Genomic DNA, 24,968 nt, shown 5'->3' on the forward strand with positions numbered 1-24,968 from the left:
TTTGGTCACGTTTTTGAGAGATTTATGTGTTTTAAGCTAAATGTGGTCACGTTTTTGAGAGATTTACATGTTTTAGGCTAAATTTGGTCACGTTTTTGAGAGATTTATGTGTTTTAGGCTAAATTTGGTCACGTTTTTTGAGAGATTTACATGTTTTAGGCTAAATTTGGTCACGTTTTTGAGAGATTTACATGTTTTAGTCGAAATTTGGTCACGTTTTTGAGAGATTTACATGTTTTAGGCTAAATTTGGTCACGTTTTTGAGAGATTTCCATGTTTTAGGCAAAATTTGGTCACGTTTTTGAGAGATTTACATGTTTTAGGCTAAATCTGGCCACGTTTTTGAGAGATTTACATGTTTTAGGCTAAATTCGGTCACGTTTTTGAGAGATTTACATGTTTTAGGCTAAATTTGGTCACGTTTTTGAGAGATTTACATGTTTTAGGCTAAATTCGGTCACGTTTTTGAGAGATTTATGTGTTTTAGGCTAAATTTGGTCACGTTTTTAAGAGATTTATGTGTTTTAGGCTAAATTTGGACACGTTTTTGAGAGATTTACATGTTTTCGGCTAACGTTCGTCACGTTTTTGAGAGATTTACATGTTTTAGGTTAAATTTGGTCACGTTTTTGAGAGATTTACATGTTTTAGGCTAAATTTGGTCACGTTTTTAAGAGATTTATGTGTTTTAGGCTAAATTTGGTCACGTTTTTGAGAGATTTACATGTTTTCGGCTAAAGTTCGTCACGTTTTTGAGAGATTTACATGTTTTAGGCAAAATTTGGTCACGTTTTTGAGAGATTTACATGTTTTAGGTTAAATTTGGTCACGTTTTTGAGAGATTTACATGTTTTAGGCTAAATTTGGTCACGTTTTTGAGAGATTTACATGTTTTAGGCAAAATTTGGTCACGTTTTTGAGAGATTTACATGTTTTTGGTTAAATTTGGTCACGTTTTTGAGAGATTTACATGTTTTAGGCTAAATTTGGTCACGTTTTTAAGAGATTTATGTGTTTTAGGCTAAATTTGGTCACGTTTTTGAGAGATTTACATGTTTTAGGCTAAATTTGGTCACGTTTTTGAGAGATTTACATGTTTTAGGCTAAATGTGGTCACGCTTTTGAGAGATTTACATGTTTTAGGCTAAATTTGGTCACGTTTTTGAGAGATTTACATGTTTTAAGCTAAATTTGGTCACGTTTTTGAGAGATTTACATGTTTTAGGCTAAATTTGGTCACGTTTTTGAGAGTTTACATGTTTTAGGCTAAATTTGGTCACGTTTTTGAGAGATTTACATGTTGTAGGCTAAATTTGGTCACGTTTTTGAGAGATTTACATTTTTTAGGCTACATTTGGCCACGTTTTTGAGAGATTTACATTTTTTAGGCTACATTTGGCCACGTTTTTGAGAGATTTCCATGTTTTAGGAAAAATTTGGTCACGTTTTTGAGAGATTTACATGTTTTAGGCTAAATTTGGCCACGTTTTTGAGAGATTTACATGTTTTAGGCAAAATTCGGTCACGTTTTTGAGCGATTTCCATGTTTTAGGCAAAATTCGGTCACGTTTTTGAGAGATTTACATGTTTTAGTCAAAATTCGGTCACGTTTTTGAGAGATTTACATGTTTTAGGCAAAATTTGGTCACGTTTTTGAGAGATTTACATGTTTTAGGCTAAATTTGGTCACGTTTTTGAGAGATTTACATGTTTTAGGCTAAATTTGGTCACGTTTTTGAGAGATTTCCATGTTTTAGGAAAAATTTGGTCACGTTTTTGAGAGATTTACATGTTTTAGGCAAAATTCGGTCACGTTTTTGAGAGATTTACATGTTTTAGGCAAATTTCGGTCACGTTTTTGAGAGATTTACATGTTTTAGGCAAAATTTGGTCACGTTTTTGAGAGATTTACATGTTTTAGGCTAAATTTGGCCACGTTTTTGAGAGATTTGCATGTTTTAGGCTAAATTCGGTCACGTTTTTGAGAGATTTACATGTTTTAGGCAAAATTCGGTCACGTTTTTGAGAGATTTACATGTTTTAGGCTAAATTTGGCCACGTTTTTGAGAGATTTACATGTTTTAGGCAAAATTCGGTCACGTTTTTGAGAGATTTACATGTTTTAGGCAAAATTCGGTCACGTTTTTGAGAGATTTACATGTTTTAGGCAAAATTCGGTCACGTTTTTGAGAGATTTACATATTTTAGGCAAAATTTGGTCACGTTTTTGAGAGATTTATGTGTTTTAAGCTAAATGTGGTCACGTTTTTGAGAGATTTGTGTTTTAGGCTAAATTTGGTCACGTTTTTGAGAGATTTATGTGTTTTAAGCTAAATGTGGTCACGTTTTTGAGAGATTTATGTGTTTTAGGCTAAATTTGGTCACGTTTTTGAGAGATTTACATGTTTTAGTCGAAATTTGGTCACGTTTTTGAGAGATTTATGTGTTTTAAGCTAAATGTGGTCACGTTTTTGAGAGATTTATGTGTTTTAGGCTAAATTTGGTCACGTTTTTGAGAGATTTATGTGTTTTAGGCTAAATTTGGTCACGTTTTTGAGAGATTTATGTGTTTTAAGCTAAATGTGGTCACGTTTTTGAGAGATTTACATGTTTTAGGCTAAATTTGGTCACGTTTTTGAGAGAGTTATGTGTTTTAGGCTAAATTTGGTCACGTTTTTTGAGAGATTTACATGTTTTAGGCTAAATTTGGTCACGTTTTTGAGAGATTTACATGTTTTAGTCGAAATTTGGTCACGTTTTTGAGAGATTTACATGTTTTAGGCTAAATTTGGTCACGTTTTTGAGAGATTTCCATGTTTTAGGCAAAATTTGGTCACGTTTTTGAGAGATTTACATGTTTTAGGCTAAATCTGGCCACGTTTTTGAGAGATTTACATGTTTTCGGCTAAATTCGGTCACGTTTTTGAGAGATTTACATGTTTTAGGCTAAATTTGGTCACGTTTTTGAGAGATTTACATGTTTTAGGCTAAATTCGGTCACGTTTTTGAGAGATTTATGTGTTTTAGGCTAAATTTGGTCACGTTTTTAAGAGATTTATGTGTTTTAGGCTAAATTTGGACACGTTTTTGAGAGATTTACATATTTTCGGCTAACGTTCGTCACGTTTTTGAGAGATTTACATGTTTTAGGTTAAATTTGGTCACGTTTTTGAGAGATTTACATGTTTTAGGCTAAATTTGGTCACGTTTTTAAGAGATTTATGTGTTTTAGGCTAAATTTGGTCACGTTTTTGAGAGATTTACATGTTTTCGGCTAAAGTTCGTCACGTTTTTGAGAGATTTACATGTTTTAGGCAAAATTTGGTCACGTTTTTGAGAGATTTACATGTTTTAGGTTAAATTTGGTCACGTTTTTGAGAGATTTACATGTTTTAGGCTAAATTTGGTCACGTTTTTGAGAGATTTACATGTTTTAGGCAAAATTTGGTCACGTTTTTGAGAGATTTACATGTTTTTGGTTAAATTTGGTCACGTTTTTGAGAGATTTACATGTTTTAGGCTAAATTTGGTCACGTTTTTAAGAGATTTATGTGTTTTAGGCTAAATTTGGTCACGTTTTTTAGAGATTTACATGTTTTCGGCTAAAGTTCGTCACGTTTTTGAGAGATTTACATGTTTTAGGCTAAAGTTGGTCACGTTTTTGAGAGATTTACATGTTTTAGGTTAAATTTGGTCACGTTTTTGAGAGATTTACATGTTTTAGGCTAAATTTGGTCACGTTTTTGAGAGATTTACATGTTTTAGGCTAAATTTGGTCACGTTTTTGAGAGATTTACATGTTTTAGGCAAAATTTGGTCACGTTTTTGAGAGATTTACATTTTTTAGGCTACATTTGGCCACGTTTTTGAGAGATTTACATTTTTTAGGCTACATTTGGCCACGTTTTTGAGAGATTTACATTTTTTAGGCTACATTTGGCCACGTTTTTGAGAGATTTCCATGTTTTAGGAAAAATTTGGTCACGTTTTTGAGAGATTTACATGTTTTAGGCTAAATTTGGCCACGTTTTTGAGAGATTTACATGTTTTAGGCAAAATTCGGTCACGTTTTTGAGCGATTTCCATGTTTTAGGCAAAATTCGGTCACGTTTTTGAGAGATTTACATGTTTTAGTCAAAATTCGGTCACGTTTTTGAGAGATTTACATGTTTTAGGCAAAATTTGGTCACGTTTTTGAGAGATTTACATGTTTTAGGCTAAATTTGGTCACGTTTTTGAGAGATTTACATGTTTTAGGCTAAATTTGGTCACGTTTTTGAGAGATTTCCATGTTTTAGGAAAAATTTGGTCACGTTTTTGAGAGATTTACATGTTTTAGGCAAAATTCGGTCACGTTTTTGAGAGATTTACATGTTTTAGGCAAATTTCGGTCACGTTTTTGAGAGATTTACATGTTTTAGGCAAAATTTGGTCACGTTTTTGAGAGATTTACATGTTTTAGGCTAAATTTGGCCACGTTTTTGAGAGATTTGCATGTTTTAGGCTAAATTCGGTCACGTTTTTGAGAGATTTACATGTTTTAGGCAAAATTCGGTCACGTTTTTGAGAGATTTACATGTTTTAGGCTAAATTTGGCCACGTTTTTGAGAGATTTACATGTTTTAGGCAAAATTCGGTCACGTTTTTGAGAGATTTACATGTTTTAGGCAAAATTCGGTCACGTTTTTGAGAGATTTACATGTTTTAGGCAAAATTCGGTCACGTTTTTGAGAGATTTACATGTTTTAGGCAAAATTCGGTCACGTTTTTGAGAGATTTACATATTTTAGGCAAAATTTGGTCACGTTTTTGAGAGATTTATGTGTTTTAAGCTAAATGTGGTCACGTTTTTGAGAGATTTATGTGTTTTAGGCTAAATTTGGTCACGTTTTTGAGAGATTTATGTGTTTTAAGCTAAATGTGGTCACGTTTTTGAGAGATTTATGTGTTTTAGGCTAAATTTGGTCACGTTTTTGAGAGATTTACATGTTTTAGTCGAAATTTGGTCACGTTTTTGAGAGATTTATGTGTTTTAAGCTAAATGTGGTCACGTTTTTGAGAGATTTATGTGTTTTAGGCTAAATTTGGTCACGTTTTTGAGAGATTTATGTGTTTTAGGCTAAATTTGGTCACGTTTTTGAGAGATTTATGTGTTTTAAGCTAAATGTGGTCACGTTTTTGAGAGATTTACGTGTTTTAGGCTAAATTTGGTCACGTTTTTGAGAGATTTATGTGTTTTAGGCTAAATTTGGTCACGTTTTTGAGAGATTTATGTGTTTTAAGCTAAATGTGGTCACGTTTTTGAGAGATTTATGTGTTTTAGGCTAAATTTGGTCACGTTTTTGAGAGATTTATGTGTTTTAGATTGAGAGAGATTTACATGTTTACATGTTTTACGTGAGAGATTTACATGTTTTAGGCAAAATTTGGTCACGTTTTTGAGAGATTTACGTGTTGTAGGCTAAATTTGCTCACGTTTTTGAGAGATTTACATGTTTTAGGCTAAATTTGGTCAGGTTTTTATGAGATTTACATGTTTTAGGCTAAAGGTGGTCACGTTTTTGAGAGATTTACATGTTTTAGGCTAAAGTTGGTCACGTTTTTGAGAGATTTACATGTTTTAGGCTAAATTTGGTCACGTTTTTGAGAGTTTACATGTTTTAGGCTAAATTTGGTCACGTTTTTGAGAGATTTACATGTTTTAGGCTAAATTTGGTCACGTTTTAAAGAGATTTATGTGTTTTAGGCTAAATTTGGTCACGTTTTTGAGAGATTTATGTGTTTTAGGCTAAATTTGATCACGTTTTTGAGAGATTTACATGTTTTAGGCTAATGTTCGTCACGTTTTTGAGAGATTTACATGTTTTAGGCTAAAGTTGGTCACGTTTTTGAGAGATTTACATGTTTTTGGCTAAATCTGGTAACGTTTTTGAGAGATTTACATGTTTTAGGTTAAATTTGGTCACGTTTTTGAGAGATTTACATGTTTTAGGCTAAATTTGGTCACGTTTTTGAGAGATTTATGTGTTTTAGACTAAATGTGGTCACGTTTTTGAGAGATTTACGTGTTTTAGGCTAAATTTGGTCACGTTTTTGAGAGATTTACATGTTTTAGGCTAAATTTGGTCACGTTTTTGAGAGATTTACATGTTTTAGGCTAAATTTGGTCACGTTTTTGAGAGATTTACATGTTTTAGGCTAAATTTGGTCACGTTTTTGAGAGATTTACATGTTTTAGGCTAAATTTGGTCACGTTTTTGAGAGTTTACATGTTTTACGCTAAATTTGGTCACGTTTTTGAGAGATTTACATGTTTTAGGCTAAATTTGGTCACGTTTTTGAGAGTTTACATGTTTTACGCTAAATTTGGTCACGTTTTTTAGAGATTTACATGTTTCAGGCAAAATTTGGTCACGTTTTTGAGAGATTTACATGTTTTAGGCAAAATTCGGTCACGTTTTTGAGAGATTTACATGTTTTAGGGAAAATTCGGTCACGTTTTTGAGAGATTTACATGTTTTAGGCTAAATTTGGTCACGTTTTTGAGAGATTTATGTGTTTTAGACTAAATGTGGTCACGTTTTTGAGAGATTTACGTGTTTTCGGCTAAATTTGGTCACGTTTTTGAGAGATTTACGTGTTTTAGGCTAAATTTGGTCACGTTGTTGAGAGATTTACATGTTTTAGGCTAAATTTGGTCACGTTTTTGAGAGTTTACATGTTTTAGGCTAAATTCGGTCACGTTTTAAAGACATTTATGTGTTTTAGGCTAAATTTGGTCACGTTTTTGAGAGATTTATGTGTTTTAGGCTAAATTTGGTCACGTTTTTAAGAGATATATGTGTTTTAGGCTAAATTTGGTCACGTTTTTGAGAGATATATGTGTTTTAGGCTAAATTTGGTCACGTTTTTGAGAGATTTACATGTTTTAGGCTAAAGTTGGTCACGTTTTTTAGAGATTTACATGTTTTTGGCTAAATTTGGTCACGTTTTTGAGAGATTTACATGTTTTAGGTTAAATTTGGTCACGTTTTTGAGAGATTTACATGTTTTAGGCTAAATTTGGCCACGTTTTTGAGAGATTTACATGTTTTAGGCAAAATTCGGCCACGTTTTTGAGAGATTTACATGTTTTAGGCAAAATTCGGTCACGTTTTTGAGAGATTTACATGTTTTAGGCAAAATTCGGTCACGTTTTTGAGAGATTTACATGTTTTAGTCAAAATTTGGTCACGTTTTTGAGAGATTTACATGTTTTAGGCAAAATTTGGTCACGTTTTTGAGAGATTTACATGTTTTAGGCTAAATTTGGTCACGTTTTTGAGAGATTTACATGTTTTAGGCTAAATTTGGTCACGTTTTTGAGAGATTTACATGTTTTAGGCTAAATTTGGTCACGTTTTTGAGAGATTTACATGTTTTAGGCTAAATTTGGTCACGTTTTTGAGAGATTTACATGTTTTAGGCTAAATTTGGCCACGTTTTTGAGAGATTTACATGTTTTAGGCAAAATTCGGTCACTTTTTGAGAGATTTACATGTTTTAGGCTAAATTCGGTCACTTTTTGAGAGATTTACATGTTTTAGGCTAAATTTGGTCACGTTTTTGAGAGATTTACATGTTTTAGGCTAAATTTGGCCACGTTTTTGAGAGATTTACATGTTTTCGGCAAAATTCGGTCACTTTTTGAGAGATTTACATGTTTTAGGCTAAATTTGGTCACGTTTTTGAGAGATTTACATGTTTTAGGCTAAATTTGGTCACGTTTTTGAGAGATTTACGTGTTTTAGGCTAAATTTGGTCACGTTTTTGAGAGGTTTTTTATGTTTTAAGCTAAATTTGGTCACGTTTTTGAGAGATTTACATGTTTTAAGCTAAATGTGGTCACGTTTTTTAGAGATTTACATGTTTTAGGCTAAATTTGGTCACTTTTTTGAGAGTTTACATGTTTTAGGCTAAATTTGGTCACCTTTTTGAGAGTTACATGTTTTAGGCTAAATTTGGTCACCTTTTTGAGAGATTTAAATGTTTTAGGCTAAATTTGGCCACGTTTTTGAGAGATTTACATGTTTTAGGCAAAATTCGGTCACGTTTTTGAGAGATTTACATGTTTTAGGCAAAATTTGGTCACGTTTTTGAGAGATTTACATGTTTTAGGGTAAATTTGGCCACGTTTTTGAGAGATTTACATGTTTTAGGCTAAATTCGGTCACGTTTTTGAGAGATTTACATGTTTTAGGCAAAATTTGGTCACGTTTTTGAGAGATTTACATGTTTTAGGCTAAATTAGTCCTGGACAAAATCACAGACTGGTCAAACAAGTGGAACATGTCTTTCAATCCTGACAAATCTCACACTCTTACAATGTCTCTCCGAAAGGACCGACTGGACAACCCTCCCATCTACTTTCTCAACAATCCTCTCCAAGAAGTTCTTTCGCTCAAGCTTTTGGGTCTCACTATCTGCCATGATCTTTCTTGGGAAAACCACATTTCCAAGCTGGCCTCCCAAGCCAGTCGCCGACTGGGCATCCTCCGTCGTGCGAAGTCCTTCCTTGGCACACCTGAGCTCCTCACCACATACAAGGCTTTCATCCGCAGCTCAATGGAATACTGTTCCCCCCCTCTGGGCTGGTGCTCCTGCCTCACACCTTGCTCGGCTTCACGCTGTTGAGGCCAAAGCTTTCAGAATCATTGGAATCTCCTGCGATGTAGTCAACGCCGAGGGCCTTTCACTCACTCACCGCAGGCAGGTTGGTTGTCTTTCTGTCTTCTTCCGACTCCTCTCCGGCCTTGCTCCCTCAGCTCTCTCTGTGCTCTTTCCCCCCAATATTCCTTCAGGTCGCACAAGATCTGCCTGCAACCCTCTTATGGTTAAACTGCCAAAGTCTAGGCTCTCTGCTCACCTTCACTCTTTCATTCCCCTTTTCTCCCGCCTCTGGAACAAACTCCCCCACTCCCTTCAATCCCACTCCTCCCTCCAGGTCTTTAAAACAGCTGTTCACCACCATCTCTTATCGTCCCCCATCGAAAACCTTGATCTTTTCTACCCCCGGTAATTCACCCCAGAGTCGTTGCAGTGTTCATATGTTTTAATCCTCTCACACCTCCCCCCAAGTCCTCCCGATGTCCCTGCTCTCAAATGTTGTGTTTGTGTCCTTCCCCTCTTCCCCCTCTCTTTTGTGTCCTTCCCCCTCTCTCCCCATCTTGTCTGCCGCTCCCCTTGTTTTTTGTGTTTTGTGTGTCGGTTTGTCTTTTTGTGTGATTAATGTTAGCTCTTTCACGAGCCTCGATCTTGTATACAAAAAAAAAAAAAAAAACACAATTTTCATATCCACAATATATATATATATATATAGATAGAAGGATTTTTTTTTAATGTAGGAGAGGTATATGGTTTTCTGGTGTAAAGTATATTTATGTTTGAAGGTAAACCGGATTGACGTGCTGTGGTGGTGTGGAGTTTGATTAAAGTTTGTCTGATATGAACATTGCTTTCCTGGTGTGAAATAACATTATATTCTTTTGTTTTTGCTGTATTGAATCATTTTGTTGTCCAGCTGTTTCCTTTTGCCCCAATTGTGTTTGCTGGTCCATAATTGTCCCCAGTTTGCTCATTTATAAGCATTGATTCCTGTATTATAGATTATTTGGAGACCATATGCTTCACACTTTTAGACAAAGGCAACTCGTAAGATCCTCATTGCGAAAGAAGATCCACCCTTAAGAAAACCACAACACACCTCCTCAACAAACCCTGTCACTCACAAACACCTACATCACCAAAATGAGCCCCCTAATTCCCATCCATTATGCATTCTTAACTCTGACCAACATAAGTAATGTGGAGTTCCCTCATTTGTGTACTCAATGCTTAAATAATGGCAGAGAGAGTAAAAATATGGAGTGAGGGGACCTCTCACTTGTTTTTTTGTGTGGTGTGTTGACACAATATTACCCCGCGTGTGGAGTGCCGTGCAGGGTTAAGCAATATTGGTTCACTCTGTCCGTCTGTCAGAAATCAGTTTATGATGGAGGAACTACTTCATTTCAATTGAGCTTTAGTTTTTAAACTGTAGAACACGAAGCAGAACTTTGGCTCTGAATTTGGCGAATTGTACTGAATTTTCAAAAAAATTTTATGAATTATTGCCCACCACAAAGCCTGCAGGGCCTCTCTAGGTGGTGCCGACCCAACAGATAAAACAAAAGCAGAACAACCAGCCCCTTGGATTGACACAAGACAAATATAGAAAAGTCTCTTCACAGAACAAAAAGGGCTGGTTGGGGGTGAACGAGTCTACTTCGAGACAACAGTGCCTCTATCCCCCATTATATTGTGCCGATCGCGCATGCGCACAGAGTAAGGTATTTCTTTTAGTGTGCCTTCCTCTCTGGCAGTCAACCAAACTTAAAAATCATTCCAAACAGGAAACTTACTGTTTTTAGGGACGTCATAATGGACACATACAGCAGGCACGAATAACTAATATGACATGTTAAACAATGTGGTGTAAAAGATGGCGCCTCAATGGTGGTAAACTTCCGAAGAAATGTTTTTTTTTCTGCAGCTTTTAAAAGTTTCATTTTATTTCAGTTGATTTATAAACTTGAACACTGCAGAACCTAAATCATCTGGTTTGCATTGAAGAAACCTTCAGTTTTGCAGTACTTGGGCAAAACTTTACACAATCTTGACCAATCAAGCAAGGCAAGGTGCTTTTACAACTGCATGCTACTACAGTGTTGTAATAAACTTTTATTGTGTAAATAAGTATGCACAGCCATTTGTAAAGAACTTTCAGATTAAACTGAAGCAATATTTCTGATCCCAGCCGTGGCAGAGCAAAGATTGTGGTCAAAAATCATTTGCAGACAAATCGAGTTTTTAATGTTAATTTACAAGTTTATATTTCAAGTTAAAATTCGTGCCAGTTAAATCCCAGCGCCAAAGCTTTTCCCAGTAAATACAGTATGGAACAGGCAACGTCAAATCTGTACCATTACAGATAGTTTAAAAAGTTAAATGTGGTTCTTCTTCTTTCGTGTGCATCAAATGGCTGTAAGTGGCATAATTGGCTGACGGGGGCGGGGCTCTCCCGCTGATGCAACGCCCCTTGTAGGTTAAGGCAGGAGTTTGTTCAGTGTGCCGGCGATAGCTTGCCTACTCTTCGCGAGTGACAGCACGGGATATTTAACGTCCATCAGCTGGCACAGGAGATGCCCAGTCTTAACGTCCATCCGAGGGACGTCACACATTGATGTGTCGCCTTGTATGTGAAACAGCAGAATGGCAGTTTGTAGTGGGCCGAGATTAAAACCCATGCTGGGCAGCTCAGAGTACATCTAGGCCACCCTGCCAGCCCTGCTAAATGTGATCGCATAAAGCGTTGATGAACACTTGGCTACACGAAGACCAAAAGAACCAATTAGCATACACCGATTTCAGCACTTCGAAGCAACATCATCTCAAATCTGAGACTTGCGCAGACCAAAGGTCAAATCAAATACACTTGAATCAAAAGAAGACACATAACGTTAACCCCTTCTTTTTTGCTCAATAATGGTAATTTATGCTTCAGCTCTGCTCTTGGAGCACGAACAGCACCTCAAATGCATTCCATGAAAAAAATATTGCATTTGAAGCCATTGCAAAGCAGGTGCGGCATAGCGATGAGAGTGATGTGCAGTCGCCATTACCGGTGAAAACCATCGACAGTGCATTATGATAGACCCATTATTATATATATATATATACACAGTGTGTTTCAAAAAGATTGATACAACTTTGACTTCTTGCCATTTCTTTGTTTTTTGACCTATTCCATTTTCCTTTTCAGGGTTTGGTGGTGTTATTGTGGTATTTGTTCCCTGGGATTTTTTTAGCTCCATAGCTCGACTATGCCATTGACAGTGGAGCAGAAGACAAAAGTGGTGGCTCTGTGTGGAATTCAGACAATCATATGTCGACTCCCGCCGGAGGTTCTGCCGGGAATACAACCTCATCATTGAGAGGTACCTGAAAGGGCCTAAGCCTAAGGTCACGCGCTTCTGTGCCGGCACACATCGAGAACGTCGATTACAAGGATTTTGCGTAAATGCCAATTTCAGACCTTGGGCTCTCACTAACTCTAGCAGTGACTTTACTGCAATAGCAATCAGTGGTAGAAAATACCATGTCATAAGCTTTCAAGAAATGTTTGGTTCACATTCTTGAGGTTTCTGTTTCTTTGTCAATAAACGTTTAAAGTTGTATCACTCTTTTTGAAACACACTGTGTATATATATATATATATATATATATATATATATATATATACATATATATATATATATATATATGTATATATATATATATATATATATATATATATATATATATATATATATATATATATATATATTTCTCTCCACAAGTTCACATAGACATCAGTCCTGGACATTGCTATTTCTGCCTTAACCAGCAGAATAAAATGGTTAATATCAAAACTTAGAAAAATTAAGTTAATTTTCTATTGGACTTAAAGCCAAAAGCCACCATTAATGTTCAGCATCAAGTTTAACTTTTTGTTTTCACATTATGTTTCAATTTTTTTTTTTTAACATAATTTGGTTGTTTGCTGAGTTTGGGGTTCTAAAGAATGAATCAAGAACATTCAAAGTGACTATCATAACACATTAATATGTGAAAATGAGAATTTCTGTATTTTATCCTGATGTTTTGCTTTGATTGAATGGAGCAGTTGATGATGGAATTGTTGTTATTATGGGACTTGTAATTTAGAGCATGCAAAATTTAGAACACAATTCAATCTTTAATTATTATTGGCAAAATTAGAACCAGCTAACTGGAAACAGGGGGGCACTGCATCAGCGCTCCGAGCAATGATGCAACCAGCAGCCACAGGCTGAACACTAAATGATGATGATAATGGAGTAAATATTTGCCCAGTAAAGTGGAAACTAGTCTGTGTAGTCTGGGGCCTTGGGACAGCCTTCTGTTTGGCTTTTGAGGGATGAGGGATGTGCCTGGAATTCCAAGCATAAAAGGACAATGACACCAGAGACAAACATGAAGAAGATCAAGGATAAAGACATTGGTGAAGTCGCTTCGCTGGGATCGCATCTCATTTTGAGCTATGCTCGGGCGGGTTCTCCCTTTGAAACAATGACGCTCTGAGGTTCAGCATACATAACAGCCTTGGCTGCAGTGGGGAGCAACTTAGCTACTTGGAGCAAACCTGTTCATGGGGCGTTGTTTCTACAAGGCTCTTGTGCTCCAATCAGGCCGTTCATCATGCTGGCAACGCTCAGCTCAACATCATAAACGGTGGAAGATTTCCCCATGGCAAGGCTGACGTCATGACTCCAAACAGGTATGCTTTGCACAGAAATGCCAAACAAAGCACTATCTCTCAGCACCCATGCATTGCACCGATCTTATAACATCATCTTCTAGTAATGCTTAGGTATCTGATTCAAAATTGTCTGTGTTTAAAATTAATTGCAACTGTCTACTGCTCACTACACTGCCAAGTCAATCATAAAGTGTTGGATGCAGAATCTCAAAGCACCTGCATATGGACTGCTGCCCTGGTTTGAGTTTCAGACATTGTGAACCGATGTATTTTGGTGAGCCGTAGCTTTTATTTAATTAATGGGATAAGGATAGGTTTTTGGTAATTTGAGTAAATTGTGTATATTGTAAATAAAGAGATTGTTTTCTGTTATCAACACTGAGGCATGTGTGTTGTTTCACTAGTATCTTGATAAAAAGACTATTTACTTGAACTGCTTGAAATCCGAGCCACAACTGGCTCCGTGATGCAGGCTGCGATTTGCTACCTTCTTGGGTGTGGCTGCCTAATTGCATGCAATCTGTGGGTTGTCGCAACTCCCGAGCACACAAAAAGATCATTTCATGATGAACATCGTGCAATTAGTGCGATCTTTGGTTCTCCAGTAATTGCAACTCCATGTAGACATGACATTAGGATTTTGATTAGGACGAGGTCATTTTCTTCGTGGATCATGACACACCACTATATTCTGAGGAGCTTCCTTTTCACAAAGTTCCGCTTTATTTATGTAATGGAGGGTATGAAAGCGGACAAGCCGGTAAAATTGTTGCTGATATAAACCCAGATAATCGTTTAAACCAGCATTGTTGGCATAATGGTTAGAGCGTCCTCTCTGAGTCTGGGAGGTTGGCAGCAACAACCCCGGTCGTCATACCAAAGACTTTAAAAAATGTTTCATGCTCAGCATTTAAAAATGATTGTGCCGGGCAAACACCCATTGGTAGTTATAATTGTGCAGGCTTTGGTGGGCCTAATGGCACACTCCTACGTCAAAGTTCCTTGGAAGGGAACTCATATCCATATATATATATATATATATATATATATATATATATATATATAAATGCCATTGTCTCTGTGTTTGTCTGTCTGCCTTTGCTTCTTATGCACGGCCACATCTTTTAAGTTACAAACTCCAAACTCGGTGTACAAATACAACTCTGTATAGGGGGTAACATAGGCTATGTGGCCGTGGCCTCACACGGGGGTGTGAAGGGCCGGGGATGGTGGGGATGGTGGGGTGGGGAAGACACAAATTTAGCCTCCTTCCCTCCCCCACCCACCCCACAAAATGGAGTGGTTTGTCAAAGCCCCCCCCTCCAAATGTATATGCAGTATATATCTCTCCGCTCTCCTCCTTTTCCCTCCATCCCATTCCCCTCCCTCCCATTCTCCCGATTCCCGCCCCTCCCCTACTTCCCCTTCCCATCCCTTCCCTTCCCCTCCCTTCCCTTCCCTTCCTCTCCCCTCCCTCCCTCTCCCCTCTTCCCACTTCCCCTCCGTCCCCCTCCCCCTTCTAGCAGCAAGAGACGTGACAACTAATTGGTCTGTCAGCGAAGCAACGAGTAGGCTCTTCTAGTTATTATATAATAAACCTTATGATCTAGATAGAAAAGTCAGCACACAGATTCTTCGAGCACACCCACAGTCCCACACCTTTCTCCAACAAGCCAAAATTGAAATGCGTCCACATTTTCTCTCATAAATAAACAAATATGGCAGAGCCACCAAAACATAGGGATCCTCCATTTTCACTCAAGGTCGAGGCACAAGTGCATGGATTCCGCCAACGAAACTCTACAATTGACAATTAATGAATAAATTACAGGTAGTAGTAAAAGTACACAGTACACCTTAAACTATAGTTTTCTTTCCTGTGTAAATATTTAACTTGGTTTGCCTTGTTCTGCAAATTGCGATTGTATTTACAATAATGGACTCATTAAAGCAAAGTTGCTTTCATAGCCCGAAATTAACTTGTGCTAAATGCTTTACCATGAAGTTTATACCATACAATACTGCACTTTTTGAGATACGAGAGGCAAAAGCAAGCTGTTTACTACATTTTACAATTCATACTGATCAGTTAACAAACTTCCACGTTCAGAGGTTGAATTCTATATCACCTTGGACCCGAGCAGAGGTTTAGTCAAAGTATTTTTTTGGTAGTTACACCTACAAAGGAGTTGCTCATTCGATTGAATGCACCTGGGGACTGCTCGAGAGAGCATAAGTGATTTGAGAGAATTCCGATGATGGATCCAGTCGTGATATGTCTGGTGAAATAACCTCCCCGATGGGATCAAGGCCTAGTCATGCAGGCTGCTGCATTCGTTCCGGAAAAGAGCCCAAGGACGGATCCTTGTTGGGCAGGGGGCTGCGGGAGCACGCCGATGGACGGTGTGGCTCGACGTTTCTCTGAGCCATCGCTGGAAGGCAAAACTCATGGAAGCATCGCTTGAAGTTGTGATCTAAGAAGGCGTATAGCACCGGGTTGAGACAACTGTTGGTATATCCGAGGGCAATGCAAAAGTGCCAGGCGGTGGTTACTGCTGGGGTGCTGGGTAAAGTGACGATGGCCTCGACAATGACAAATATATGAATAGGAGTCCAGCAGACGATGAAGACGGCAACGACGATGAGGACCATTCGAGTGATGCGGCGCAGGTTCCGATCCTTCTCCTTGGAGCCAGAAAGTAAGCGGATGCTGCGGAGACGATGAACCATGAGACTGTAGCAGACAGTTATGATGAGCACAGGGAAGATGAATGCAAAAACAAAAACAAAAACTTGGAGGAAGGTCTCCAAGTAGGACAATCGATCTGGGAAGTCGAGTAAACACTGGACGTTGTCTGAAAAAAAAAAATGAAAGCAGGAAAGATTCAACATTTCGATTCAACAAAAATGGCAAAATTTTGCATCACTTTATTTTTACTTTTCTCTTGAATATACTTCTCTATCGAGTTGAACTTTTTACTGTTACATATATGGAAAAAAAGGAGATTCAGGTGAATGAAAAGGATACTTCACCCACCTAGCCTTTTCTGTGCATAAAAACACACACACATACACACACAGACATGCACACACACACAAACACACATACACACACCCAAATTCGCAGACACACACAACACACACATATACACACACACAAACACATACACACACACACACACACACGAACACACACACCCAAACTCGAAAACACACACACACACACACACACACCCAAACTCGCAGGCACACACAAACACACACACACATACAAACACACACACAAACACACACACAAACATGCAGACACACACACACACACACACACACACACACACACATCAGTAGTTGAATGGAACAGGGTATGTATGGGAGAAATGACATATTGTATTCTAAATAACATGTTTTACTATATCACGGGAGCTACAGGGCATTTATACACTATATTATATGATTCTATTCTAAATAACATGTTTTACTATCTATATAATAATAGCGTAAGGACTCGACTTTGTTATCCCTTTTAAGCCAGACCCAGTGACCCGATGCCCACGGCACTAATGGATTTACGATCTACGAACCGCGCTCTTTGTTTATCACGTACAGCCATACTCGAAAAATCTGAATTAGCCGACGATGGGGCCCAAAAGCATCCGATTAACTGCCGATATGACGCCATCTTACGACGCCATCGTATTGGCGTCTGCTGGGCGAAGGCGAAGCAAGCCGTCCGCTGATTGGACAGGCGAAGGCGACAGCAAGCCGTCCACTGAGTGGACAATCCCAGAGTGGTGCTATGCCGATTCCTATTACGAATCCATTCATTTTTCAAAAGTATATGGTAGCGTTGTCATTTAAGTAGATTGCAGTAAATACGTTGTTCATATACGCACTCTTCATTCTCATCTTTCTTCCTAACTCTTATTCGGACAAGCAAATCCCCTATGCCATCCATAATGGTACACTCTATCCATACACCACATCCTCCCTTCCGTGGATGTTCCACGGGTTTCGGCTAGTCTTTCTAATAATAGCGGAAGGACTCGACATTGTTATCCCTTTTACGCCGCACCCAGTGACCCGATGCCCACGGCACGAATAGATTTACGATCTACAAACCGCGCTCTTTGTTTATCACGTACAGCCATACTCGAAAAATCGGAATCAGCCGAAGTTGGGGCCCAAAAGCATCCGATTAACTGCCGATACGACGCCATCTTATTGGCGTCTGCTGGGTGAAGGCGAAGCAAGCCGTCCGCTGATTGGACAGTCGAAGGCGACAGCAAGCCGTCCACTGAGTGGACAATCCTGAGCATGCATTTGTGCCGGTGTCGTCGATCGCGGTGTACGCTTCCTACTGCTCTGCCTTGACATTGACGCTTACCAATGCGCCAGTATGGGGCTAATTCCAGTCGATTTACTAATCCGTTCATTTTTTAAAAAGACGATGGTTCTACTGCTGTTCCTTTCCATTGACACACACCACTGCGCCAGTGTGGCCAGAGTGGTGCTATGCCAATTCCTATTACGAATCCATTCATTTTTCAAAAGTATATCGTAGCGTTGTCATGTAAGTAGATTGCAATAAATACATTGTTCATATACGCACTCTTCATTCTCATCTTTCTTCCTAACTCTTACTCGGACAAGCAAATCCCCTCTGCCATCCAAAATGGTACACTCTATCCATACACCACATCCTCCCTTCCGTGGGTGTTCCACGGGTTTCGACGAGTATTATAGGAGCTACAGTGCATTTATACACGATATTATATTATTGTATTCTATATAACATGTTTTACTATATCATAGGAGCTACAGGGCATTTATACACTATGCTCTATTATTATATTCTAAACAACATGTTTTACTATATCACAGGAGCTACAGGGAATTTATACACTATATTATATTATTGTATTCTAAATAACATGTTTTACTATATCAGAGGAGCTACAGGGCATTTATACACTATGTTATATTATTGTATTCTAAATAACATGTTTTACTATATCAGAGGAGCTACAGGGCATTTATACACTATGTTATATTATTGTATTCTAAATAACATGTTTTACTATATCAGAGGAGCTACAGGGCATTTATACACTATGTTATATTATTGTATTATAAACAACATGTTTTACTATATCAGAGGAGCTACAGGGCATTTATACACTATGTTATATTATTGTATTTTAAATAACATGTTTTACTATATCAGAGGAGCTACAGGGCATTTATACACTATGTTATATTATTGTATTCTAAACAACATGTTTTACTATATCAGAGGAGCTACAGGGCATTTATACACTATATTGTATTGTTACGGTCCGCGGATTAGGATGTTATTTTACCGAGCGGTGGTGCTGCCGCGGCCGAACAGTGCTTCCCTGATTAAAACCCGATTTACCCCAAACTTTGGCCGGATCGCGCCACCGCTATTCAATCGGGAAAACTCTAAAGCGACCGCATGCAAAGAGGAAAAGGAATAAGACGAGAAAAGGGTTGAAAATACTACTAAATTTATTTACTATTTACAGGCTCAAAATAACCAAGTGTTACATATTTATGTGAATGTAGGTGAATTACCAGTCAGGTTGCTTATCCGTGTGTATTATATTAAGGGTTGTTGTGATTGGAGGGTCAGGAGCCCTTCTGAACCAGTGGCCGGAAACGGAAGTGACCGAAAACGGAAGAAGAAAAAACACGAGGAGAAAAAAGGACGGTGATTCTTCTTCCTCGCCCCGCGATGACCAAAGGTGGAATCGACCTTGCGCTGCCGGGAAAACCGAGGCGTTCCGAAACCTGTCAGGCGAGAGGAATTCCCGGGGACGTGTACCTGCCCGGTGGAGACGTCAAGTTGACGTGGGGCCGTGCATCGACCCCGCGTCTGGAATCGGTCGCGGCACCGTCCAAACAGACGCGTGCGGGTCGCACGTTGGGGCCTAACGCGCCTTGCAAGCGGCGTGGGGTTTGGCTTGCTCTACCGTATCCGCTGCGCGAGGCCACGAGGGGCTGCCGCCACGGTGCCTGGTACGATACCTGCCCGGTGGAGAAACGTCCACCCGGGGTTCGTTCTACCGCCCGAGTGCGGTGACGGTGACCATCCTCTTGGTCAAGAGGGGCCCAGAGACATTGTGCGGGACCGAGACCAAAAGGGTTTCGTGAGTACTCACCGGGACACACATGTATAAGATGGCCATCTTAATCATAGGGAATTGATTGTGAATTGGGAATTGGTGAGGATTATGTATTGTTGATTGCTCGGGGAAAATCTCCGTGGTTGTGTCATTGAAATATTGTTGATGGTTGTGTCATTGAAATTGTTTGGTATCATTACCCTTGAAATATATCCTTGAACGTCAGTTGTCTCTTGGGTGAAATTCATATGGCTTGCGTGGCGAAAGCGCATATATAATACAGCTTTCTGGCGAAGTTCCTCTCACGGTCCGGGGGTCACTGAGACCAGGTATTCACCGAGGGGACCACGTAACAGAATTGGGGGCTCGTCCAAATTACGATTTGCGGTTTCGCAATTGGGTCTACGTCCGGGATTTAAAATTGTATAAAATAATAAAATAATAATTTTTATTAATTAAAATTTATTAATTAATTATTAATTGGTAAATTTTTTTTTTTGAGAAATTGGGGTAAAATCTTGGGTGAAGGTTAACAGGTGTTAACGATAGGCACCATGGCGTTTGTGGCACAGAACTTTGGGGTAACACCGAGTGAGGCACAGTTCCGAGCGTTGCTAAAGTCGGACCTCTTGAAATTGGCCAAACATTTTAACTTGGAGGTCCGAACTAATTTGAGGAAGGCAGAGTTGCAGGCCACGGTGATACAATCTATGGTGGGATTAGGAACATGGGACGAGTTAGCCTGGGAGTGGCTACCCGAAGAACCGGAAGACGTTGAGCTCCGGAAACTGGAGTTGCAATTACGGAGCCAGGAACGGATTAAAGAAGAAGAAAGGAAAGCAGAAGAGAGGAGGGAAGAGAAACAAGCGGAGGAAAGGAGAGTGGAACGAGAACTCCAGGAAAGGTTAGAAGACAAAAAAGCAGAGGAGAGGAGAGCTGCAAGGGACCTCGAAGCAGAGGAGAGAAAAGCGGAAAGGGAATTAAAGGAACGTGACATGGAGCTTCAGCAAGAAATCAAATTCAAGGAGCTGGAGTTAATGAGAGAACGGGGAGAGGCACCACCCTTGCTGACGGGGTCGACACCTAACCAGAAAACCTGGGATGTGGGCAGACATGTGAGGCTGGTTCCACCGTTCAGTGAAAAAGAAGTCGCGAAATTTTTTCCACACTTTGAGAAAGTGGCTCGACAATTAAACTGGCCGGAGGAGGCATGGACCATACTCGTGCAATGTGTGCTGGTGGGGAGAGCTCAGGAAATTTATTCGGCGCTACCAATGGACCAATGTGCAGATTATGAGGTACTGAAGAAGCACATCCTCAAAGCCTATGAGTTGGTTCCGGAAGCTTACAGGCAAAAATTCAGGAATGCCAGGAAGAGGGAGAGTGAGACCCATGTGGAGTTTGCCAGAGTGAAAGAAAACATGTTTGATCGGTGGTGTGAGTCAAAAGGAGTCGGGAAAGACTTCGAGGCATTGCGGGACTTGATCCTGGTGGAGGAATTCCAGCAGTGTGTCCACGAGGACATCAAAGTGTACCTGCAGGAAAAGAAGGTACCAAAGTTGTGGGACGCAGCCACCATGGCAGATGATTATGCCTTAACCCACCGAATAGGGGTCCACGAACCTAACTCCTCGCCTAGATCTCCGCAGGGGAGGTGGGGAACCGCAGGTGCGGAGAACGACCATACATGGCGGCGGCCTCGAGATGATTATGGGGACAACTATGATACCCCACCGGTTCGAAATCAGAGGGATGCGGGCCCAAGACAAACTTATAGTTCGGGGGGCCCGAGGCAGACCCCGAGTTTTTCCTCCGGACCTACTTGCGCGTTTTGCAAGAAACCTGGACACTTGATGTCCAGTTGTTACCTCATGAAAAGGGACAACCCAGAGTGGAGTCCGACTATTACAACTCCGAATGCGATGGCTAGCGTAAGAAAGCGCCATCAAAAGGGTTACCAACCATTTATTTCAGAGGGGTTTGTGTCACTGGATGGAGCCTCGACTAACCGGAGACCGGTTAGGATATTGAGGGACACAGGGGCCCATCAATCTTTAATGCTTGAAGGCATTTTGCCATGGTCCGAGGAGACGGCAACGGGGGATAGTGTGCGTTTACAGGGGATCGGGGGCGGTGTTAGTGCTCCCCTTCAGGTCATCCAGTTGGAGTCCGATTTGGTGTCAGGACCGGTCACCGTCGGTTTACAAGCCACGCTTCCTGTAGAGGGTGTATCTGTGGTTATCGGGAATGATTTGGCCGGGGGTCAAGTTTATGGTAACCAGAGGGTTGGTAAAGAGCCCAGCAGGGAAAATAACACCACACCAACTCGGGATGGCGACAAAAGTGCCAAGTTATTTGTAGGGGGACTGAACTTCAAAACAGAGGAAGAAGTTCTGACCTCTGTCTTCAACAGATATGGGCCGCTGGTGGAAGTGCGGTTGGTAAGAGACTGGGAAACGCAACAGTCAAGAGGGTTCGGCTTTGTCACGTTTGCCAGCACAAAAGACGCCAGAGAGGCAGAGAAGAATTGGAATGGCAAGGATTTGGAGGGTCGGACCATAACAGTAGGGAAGGCATTTCGTAGGCGTCGAGAGGTCTACAGGAGAGGACAACTGGGCGGTAGTTTTGGTGGTGGCCGCAATCAATATTATTATGAAGGCTCCCTGAGTTACAGCAGCTCCCGAAGGAAGGATTGTCAAAGTAGTGGCCGAGAAGGAGACCGCTATTCATGGGACTACAGGGACAAGTGGTCCCACCATAATTATTAGGGAAGTTCTGAGAAGTTGAAGCACTGAAGGCGGCGGAGCCGCCGAGCCAAGATTCCTACACGAATTAACCGTGAACGCCGTTCCTAAAGGCGTCCATGTAGTGAACTTTCATGCACGGACTAACCGTGAACTCCACGTTCCTCAAGGCGCCTATGTAGAGAACTTTCCTGCACGGACTAACCGTGAACTCCGCGTTCCTAAAGGCATCCATGTAGTGAATACTCGGCTTGGCCTCCCGGAAAAAGTGCTATCGAGTTGCTTAACTTTGGATCTTTGATCAACCCCTTAACCTTCATTCCCAAGATACGGATGGTCAAAGTCAGAGGGTCATGAGATGGAGTTTGATTTGGCAGGGACAATGTCGTTGTTGGTACTTAGTCCAGAGGGAGGAATCTGGAGGGGTTGTGGTGAAATTTTGGTTGCTTTATTTTTACGTGATAACTGTGCCCGGGGGGAACTGATAATGTGGGGGGGGGGTTGAGTTATCTGGTTTGTTTCTCCAAATTGGCCGGCAAAGAAAGTTTTCGCTGGGTTCAAACTTTCTTTCTTGAAGGGGGGGAGTGTTACATATTTATGTGAATGTAGGTGAATTACCAGTCAGGTTGCTTATCCGTGTGTATTATATTAAGGGTTGTTGTGATTGGAGGGTCAGGAGCCCTTCTGAACCAGTGGCCGGAAACGGAAGTGACCGAAAACGGAAGAAGAAAAAACACGAGGAGAAAAAAGGACGGTGATTCTTCTTCCTCGCCCCGCGACGACCAAAGGTGGAATCGACCTTGCGCTGCCGGGAAAACCGAGGCGTTCCGAAACCTGTCAGGCGAGAGGAATTCCCGGGGACGTGTACCTGCCCGGTGGAGACGTCAAGTTGACGTGGGGCCGTGCATCGACCCCGCGTCTGGAATCGGTCGCGGCACCGTCCAAACAGACGCGTGCGGGTCGCACGTTGGGGCCTAACGCGCCTTGCAAGCGGCGTGGGGTTTGGCTTGCTCTACCGTATCCGCTGCGCGAGGCCACGAGGGGCTGCCGCCACGGTGCCTGGTACGATACCTGCCCGGTGGAGAAACGTCCACCCGGGGTTCGTTCTACCGCCCGAGTGCGGTGACGGTGACCATCCTCTTGGTCAAGAGGGGCCCAGAGACATTGTGCGGGACCGAGACCAAAAGGGTTTCGTGAGTACTCACCGGGACACACATGTATAAGATGGCCATCTTAATCATAGGGAATTGATTGTGAATTGGGAATTGGTGAGGATTATGTATTGTTGATTGCTCGGGGAAAATCTCCGTGGTTGTGTCATTGAAATATTGTTGATGGTTGTGTCATTGAAATTGTTTGGTATCATTACCCTTGAAATATATCCTTGAACGTCAGTTGTCTCTTGGGTGAAATTCATATGGCTTGCGTGGCGAAAGCGCATATATAATACAGCTTTCTGGCGAAGTTCCTCTCACGGTCCGGGGGTCACTGAGACCAGGTATTCACCGAGGGGACCACGTAACAGAATTGGGGGCTCGTCCAAATTACGATTTGCGGTTTCGCAATTGGGTCTACGTCCGGGATTTAAAATTGTATAAAATAATAAAATAATAATTTTTATTAATTAAAATTTATTAATTAATTATTAATTGGTAAATTTTTTTTTTTGAGAAATTGGGGTAAAATCTTGGGTGAAGGTTAACAGGTGTTAACGATAGGCACCATGGCGTTTGTGGCACAGAACTTTGGGGTAACACCGAGTGAGGCACAGTTCCGAGCGTTGCTAAAGTCGGACCTCTTGAAATTGGCCAAACATTTTAACTTGGAGGTCCGAACTAATTTGAGGAAGGCAGAGTTGCAGGCCACGGTGATACAATCTATGGTGGGATTAGGAACATGGGACGAGTTAGCCTGGGAGTGGCTACCCGAAGAACCGGAAGACGTTGAGCTCCGGAAACTGGAGTTGCAATTACGGAGCCAGGAACGGATTAAAGAAGAAGAAAGGAAAGCAGAAGAGAGGAGGGAAGAGAAACAAGCGGAGGAAAGGAGAGTGGAACGAGAACTCCAGGAAAGGTTAGAAGACAAAAAAGCAGAGGAGAGGAGAGCTGCAAGGGACCTCGAAGCAGAGGAGAGAAAAGCGGAAAGGGAATTAAAGGAACGTGACATGGAGCTTCAGCAAGAAATCAAATTCAAGGAGCTGGAGTTAATGAGAGAACGGGGAGAGGCACCACCCTTGCTGACGGGGTCGACACCTAACCAGAAAACCTGGGATGTGGGCAGACATGTGAGGCTGGTTCCACCGTTCAGTGAAAAAGAAGTCGCGAAATTTTTTCCACACTTTGAGAAAGTGGCTCGACAATTAAACTGGCCGGAGGAGGCATGGACCATACTCGTGCAATGTGTGCTGGTGGGGAGAGCTCAGGAAATTTATTCGGCGCTACCAATGGACCAATGTGCAGATTATGAGGTACTGAAGAAGCACATCCTCAAAGCCTATGAGTTGGTTCCGGAAGCTTACAGGCAAAAATTCAGGAATGCCAGGAAGAGGGAGAGTGAGACCCATGTGGAGTTTGCCAGAGTGAAAGAAAACATGTTTGATCGGTGGTGTGAGTCAAAAGGAGTCGGGAAAGACTTCGAGGCATTGCGGGACTTGATCCTGGTGGAGGAATTCCAGCAGTGTGTCCACGAGGACATCAAAGTGTACCTGCAGGAAAAGAAGGT

General features: G+C 40.8%; 1 protein-coding gene across 2 annotated transcripts in view; it reads right to left on the reverse strand.

Annotated features, from left to right (window-relative positions):
• Positions 1 to 15,313: 15,313 nt before the first annotated feature.
• LOC137436787 (delta-type opioid receptor-like) overlaps positions 15,314 to 24,968 on the reverse strand; it is an 80,037-nt gene continuing 70,382 nt past the window's right edge. The window contains exon 2 of one of the 2 annotated variants that reach the window (XM_068130883.1): positions 15,314 to 16,212. In XM_068130883.1, coding sequence (XP_067986984.1) covers positions 15,674 to 16,212 — 539 coding nt within the window. In that variant the 3' untranslated portion in view covers positions 15,314 to 15,673. The remainder of the gene's footprint in view (positions 16,213 to 24,968) is intronic. The other variant, XM_078786801.1, reaches the window with a different exon arrangement.

Source organism: Myxine glutinosa, chromosome 11, assembly GCF_964187855.1.
Source record: "Myxine glutinosa chromosome 11, kmMyxGlut1.1, whole genome shotgun sequence".
Classification (NCBI taxonomy): Eukaryota; Metazoa; Chordata; class Myxini; order Myxiniformes; family Myxinidae; genus Myxine; species Myxine glutinosa.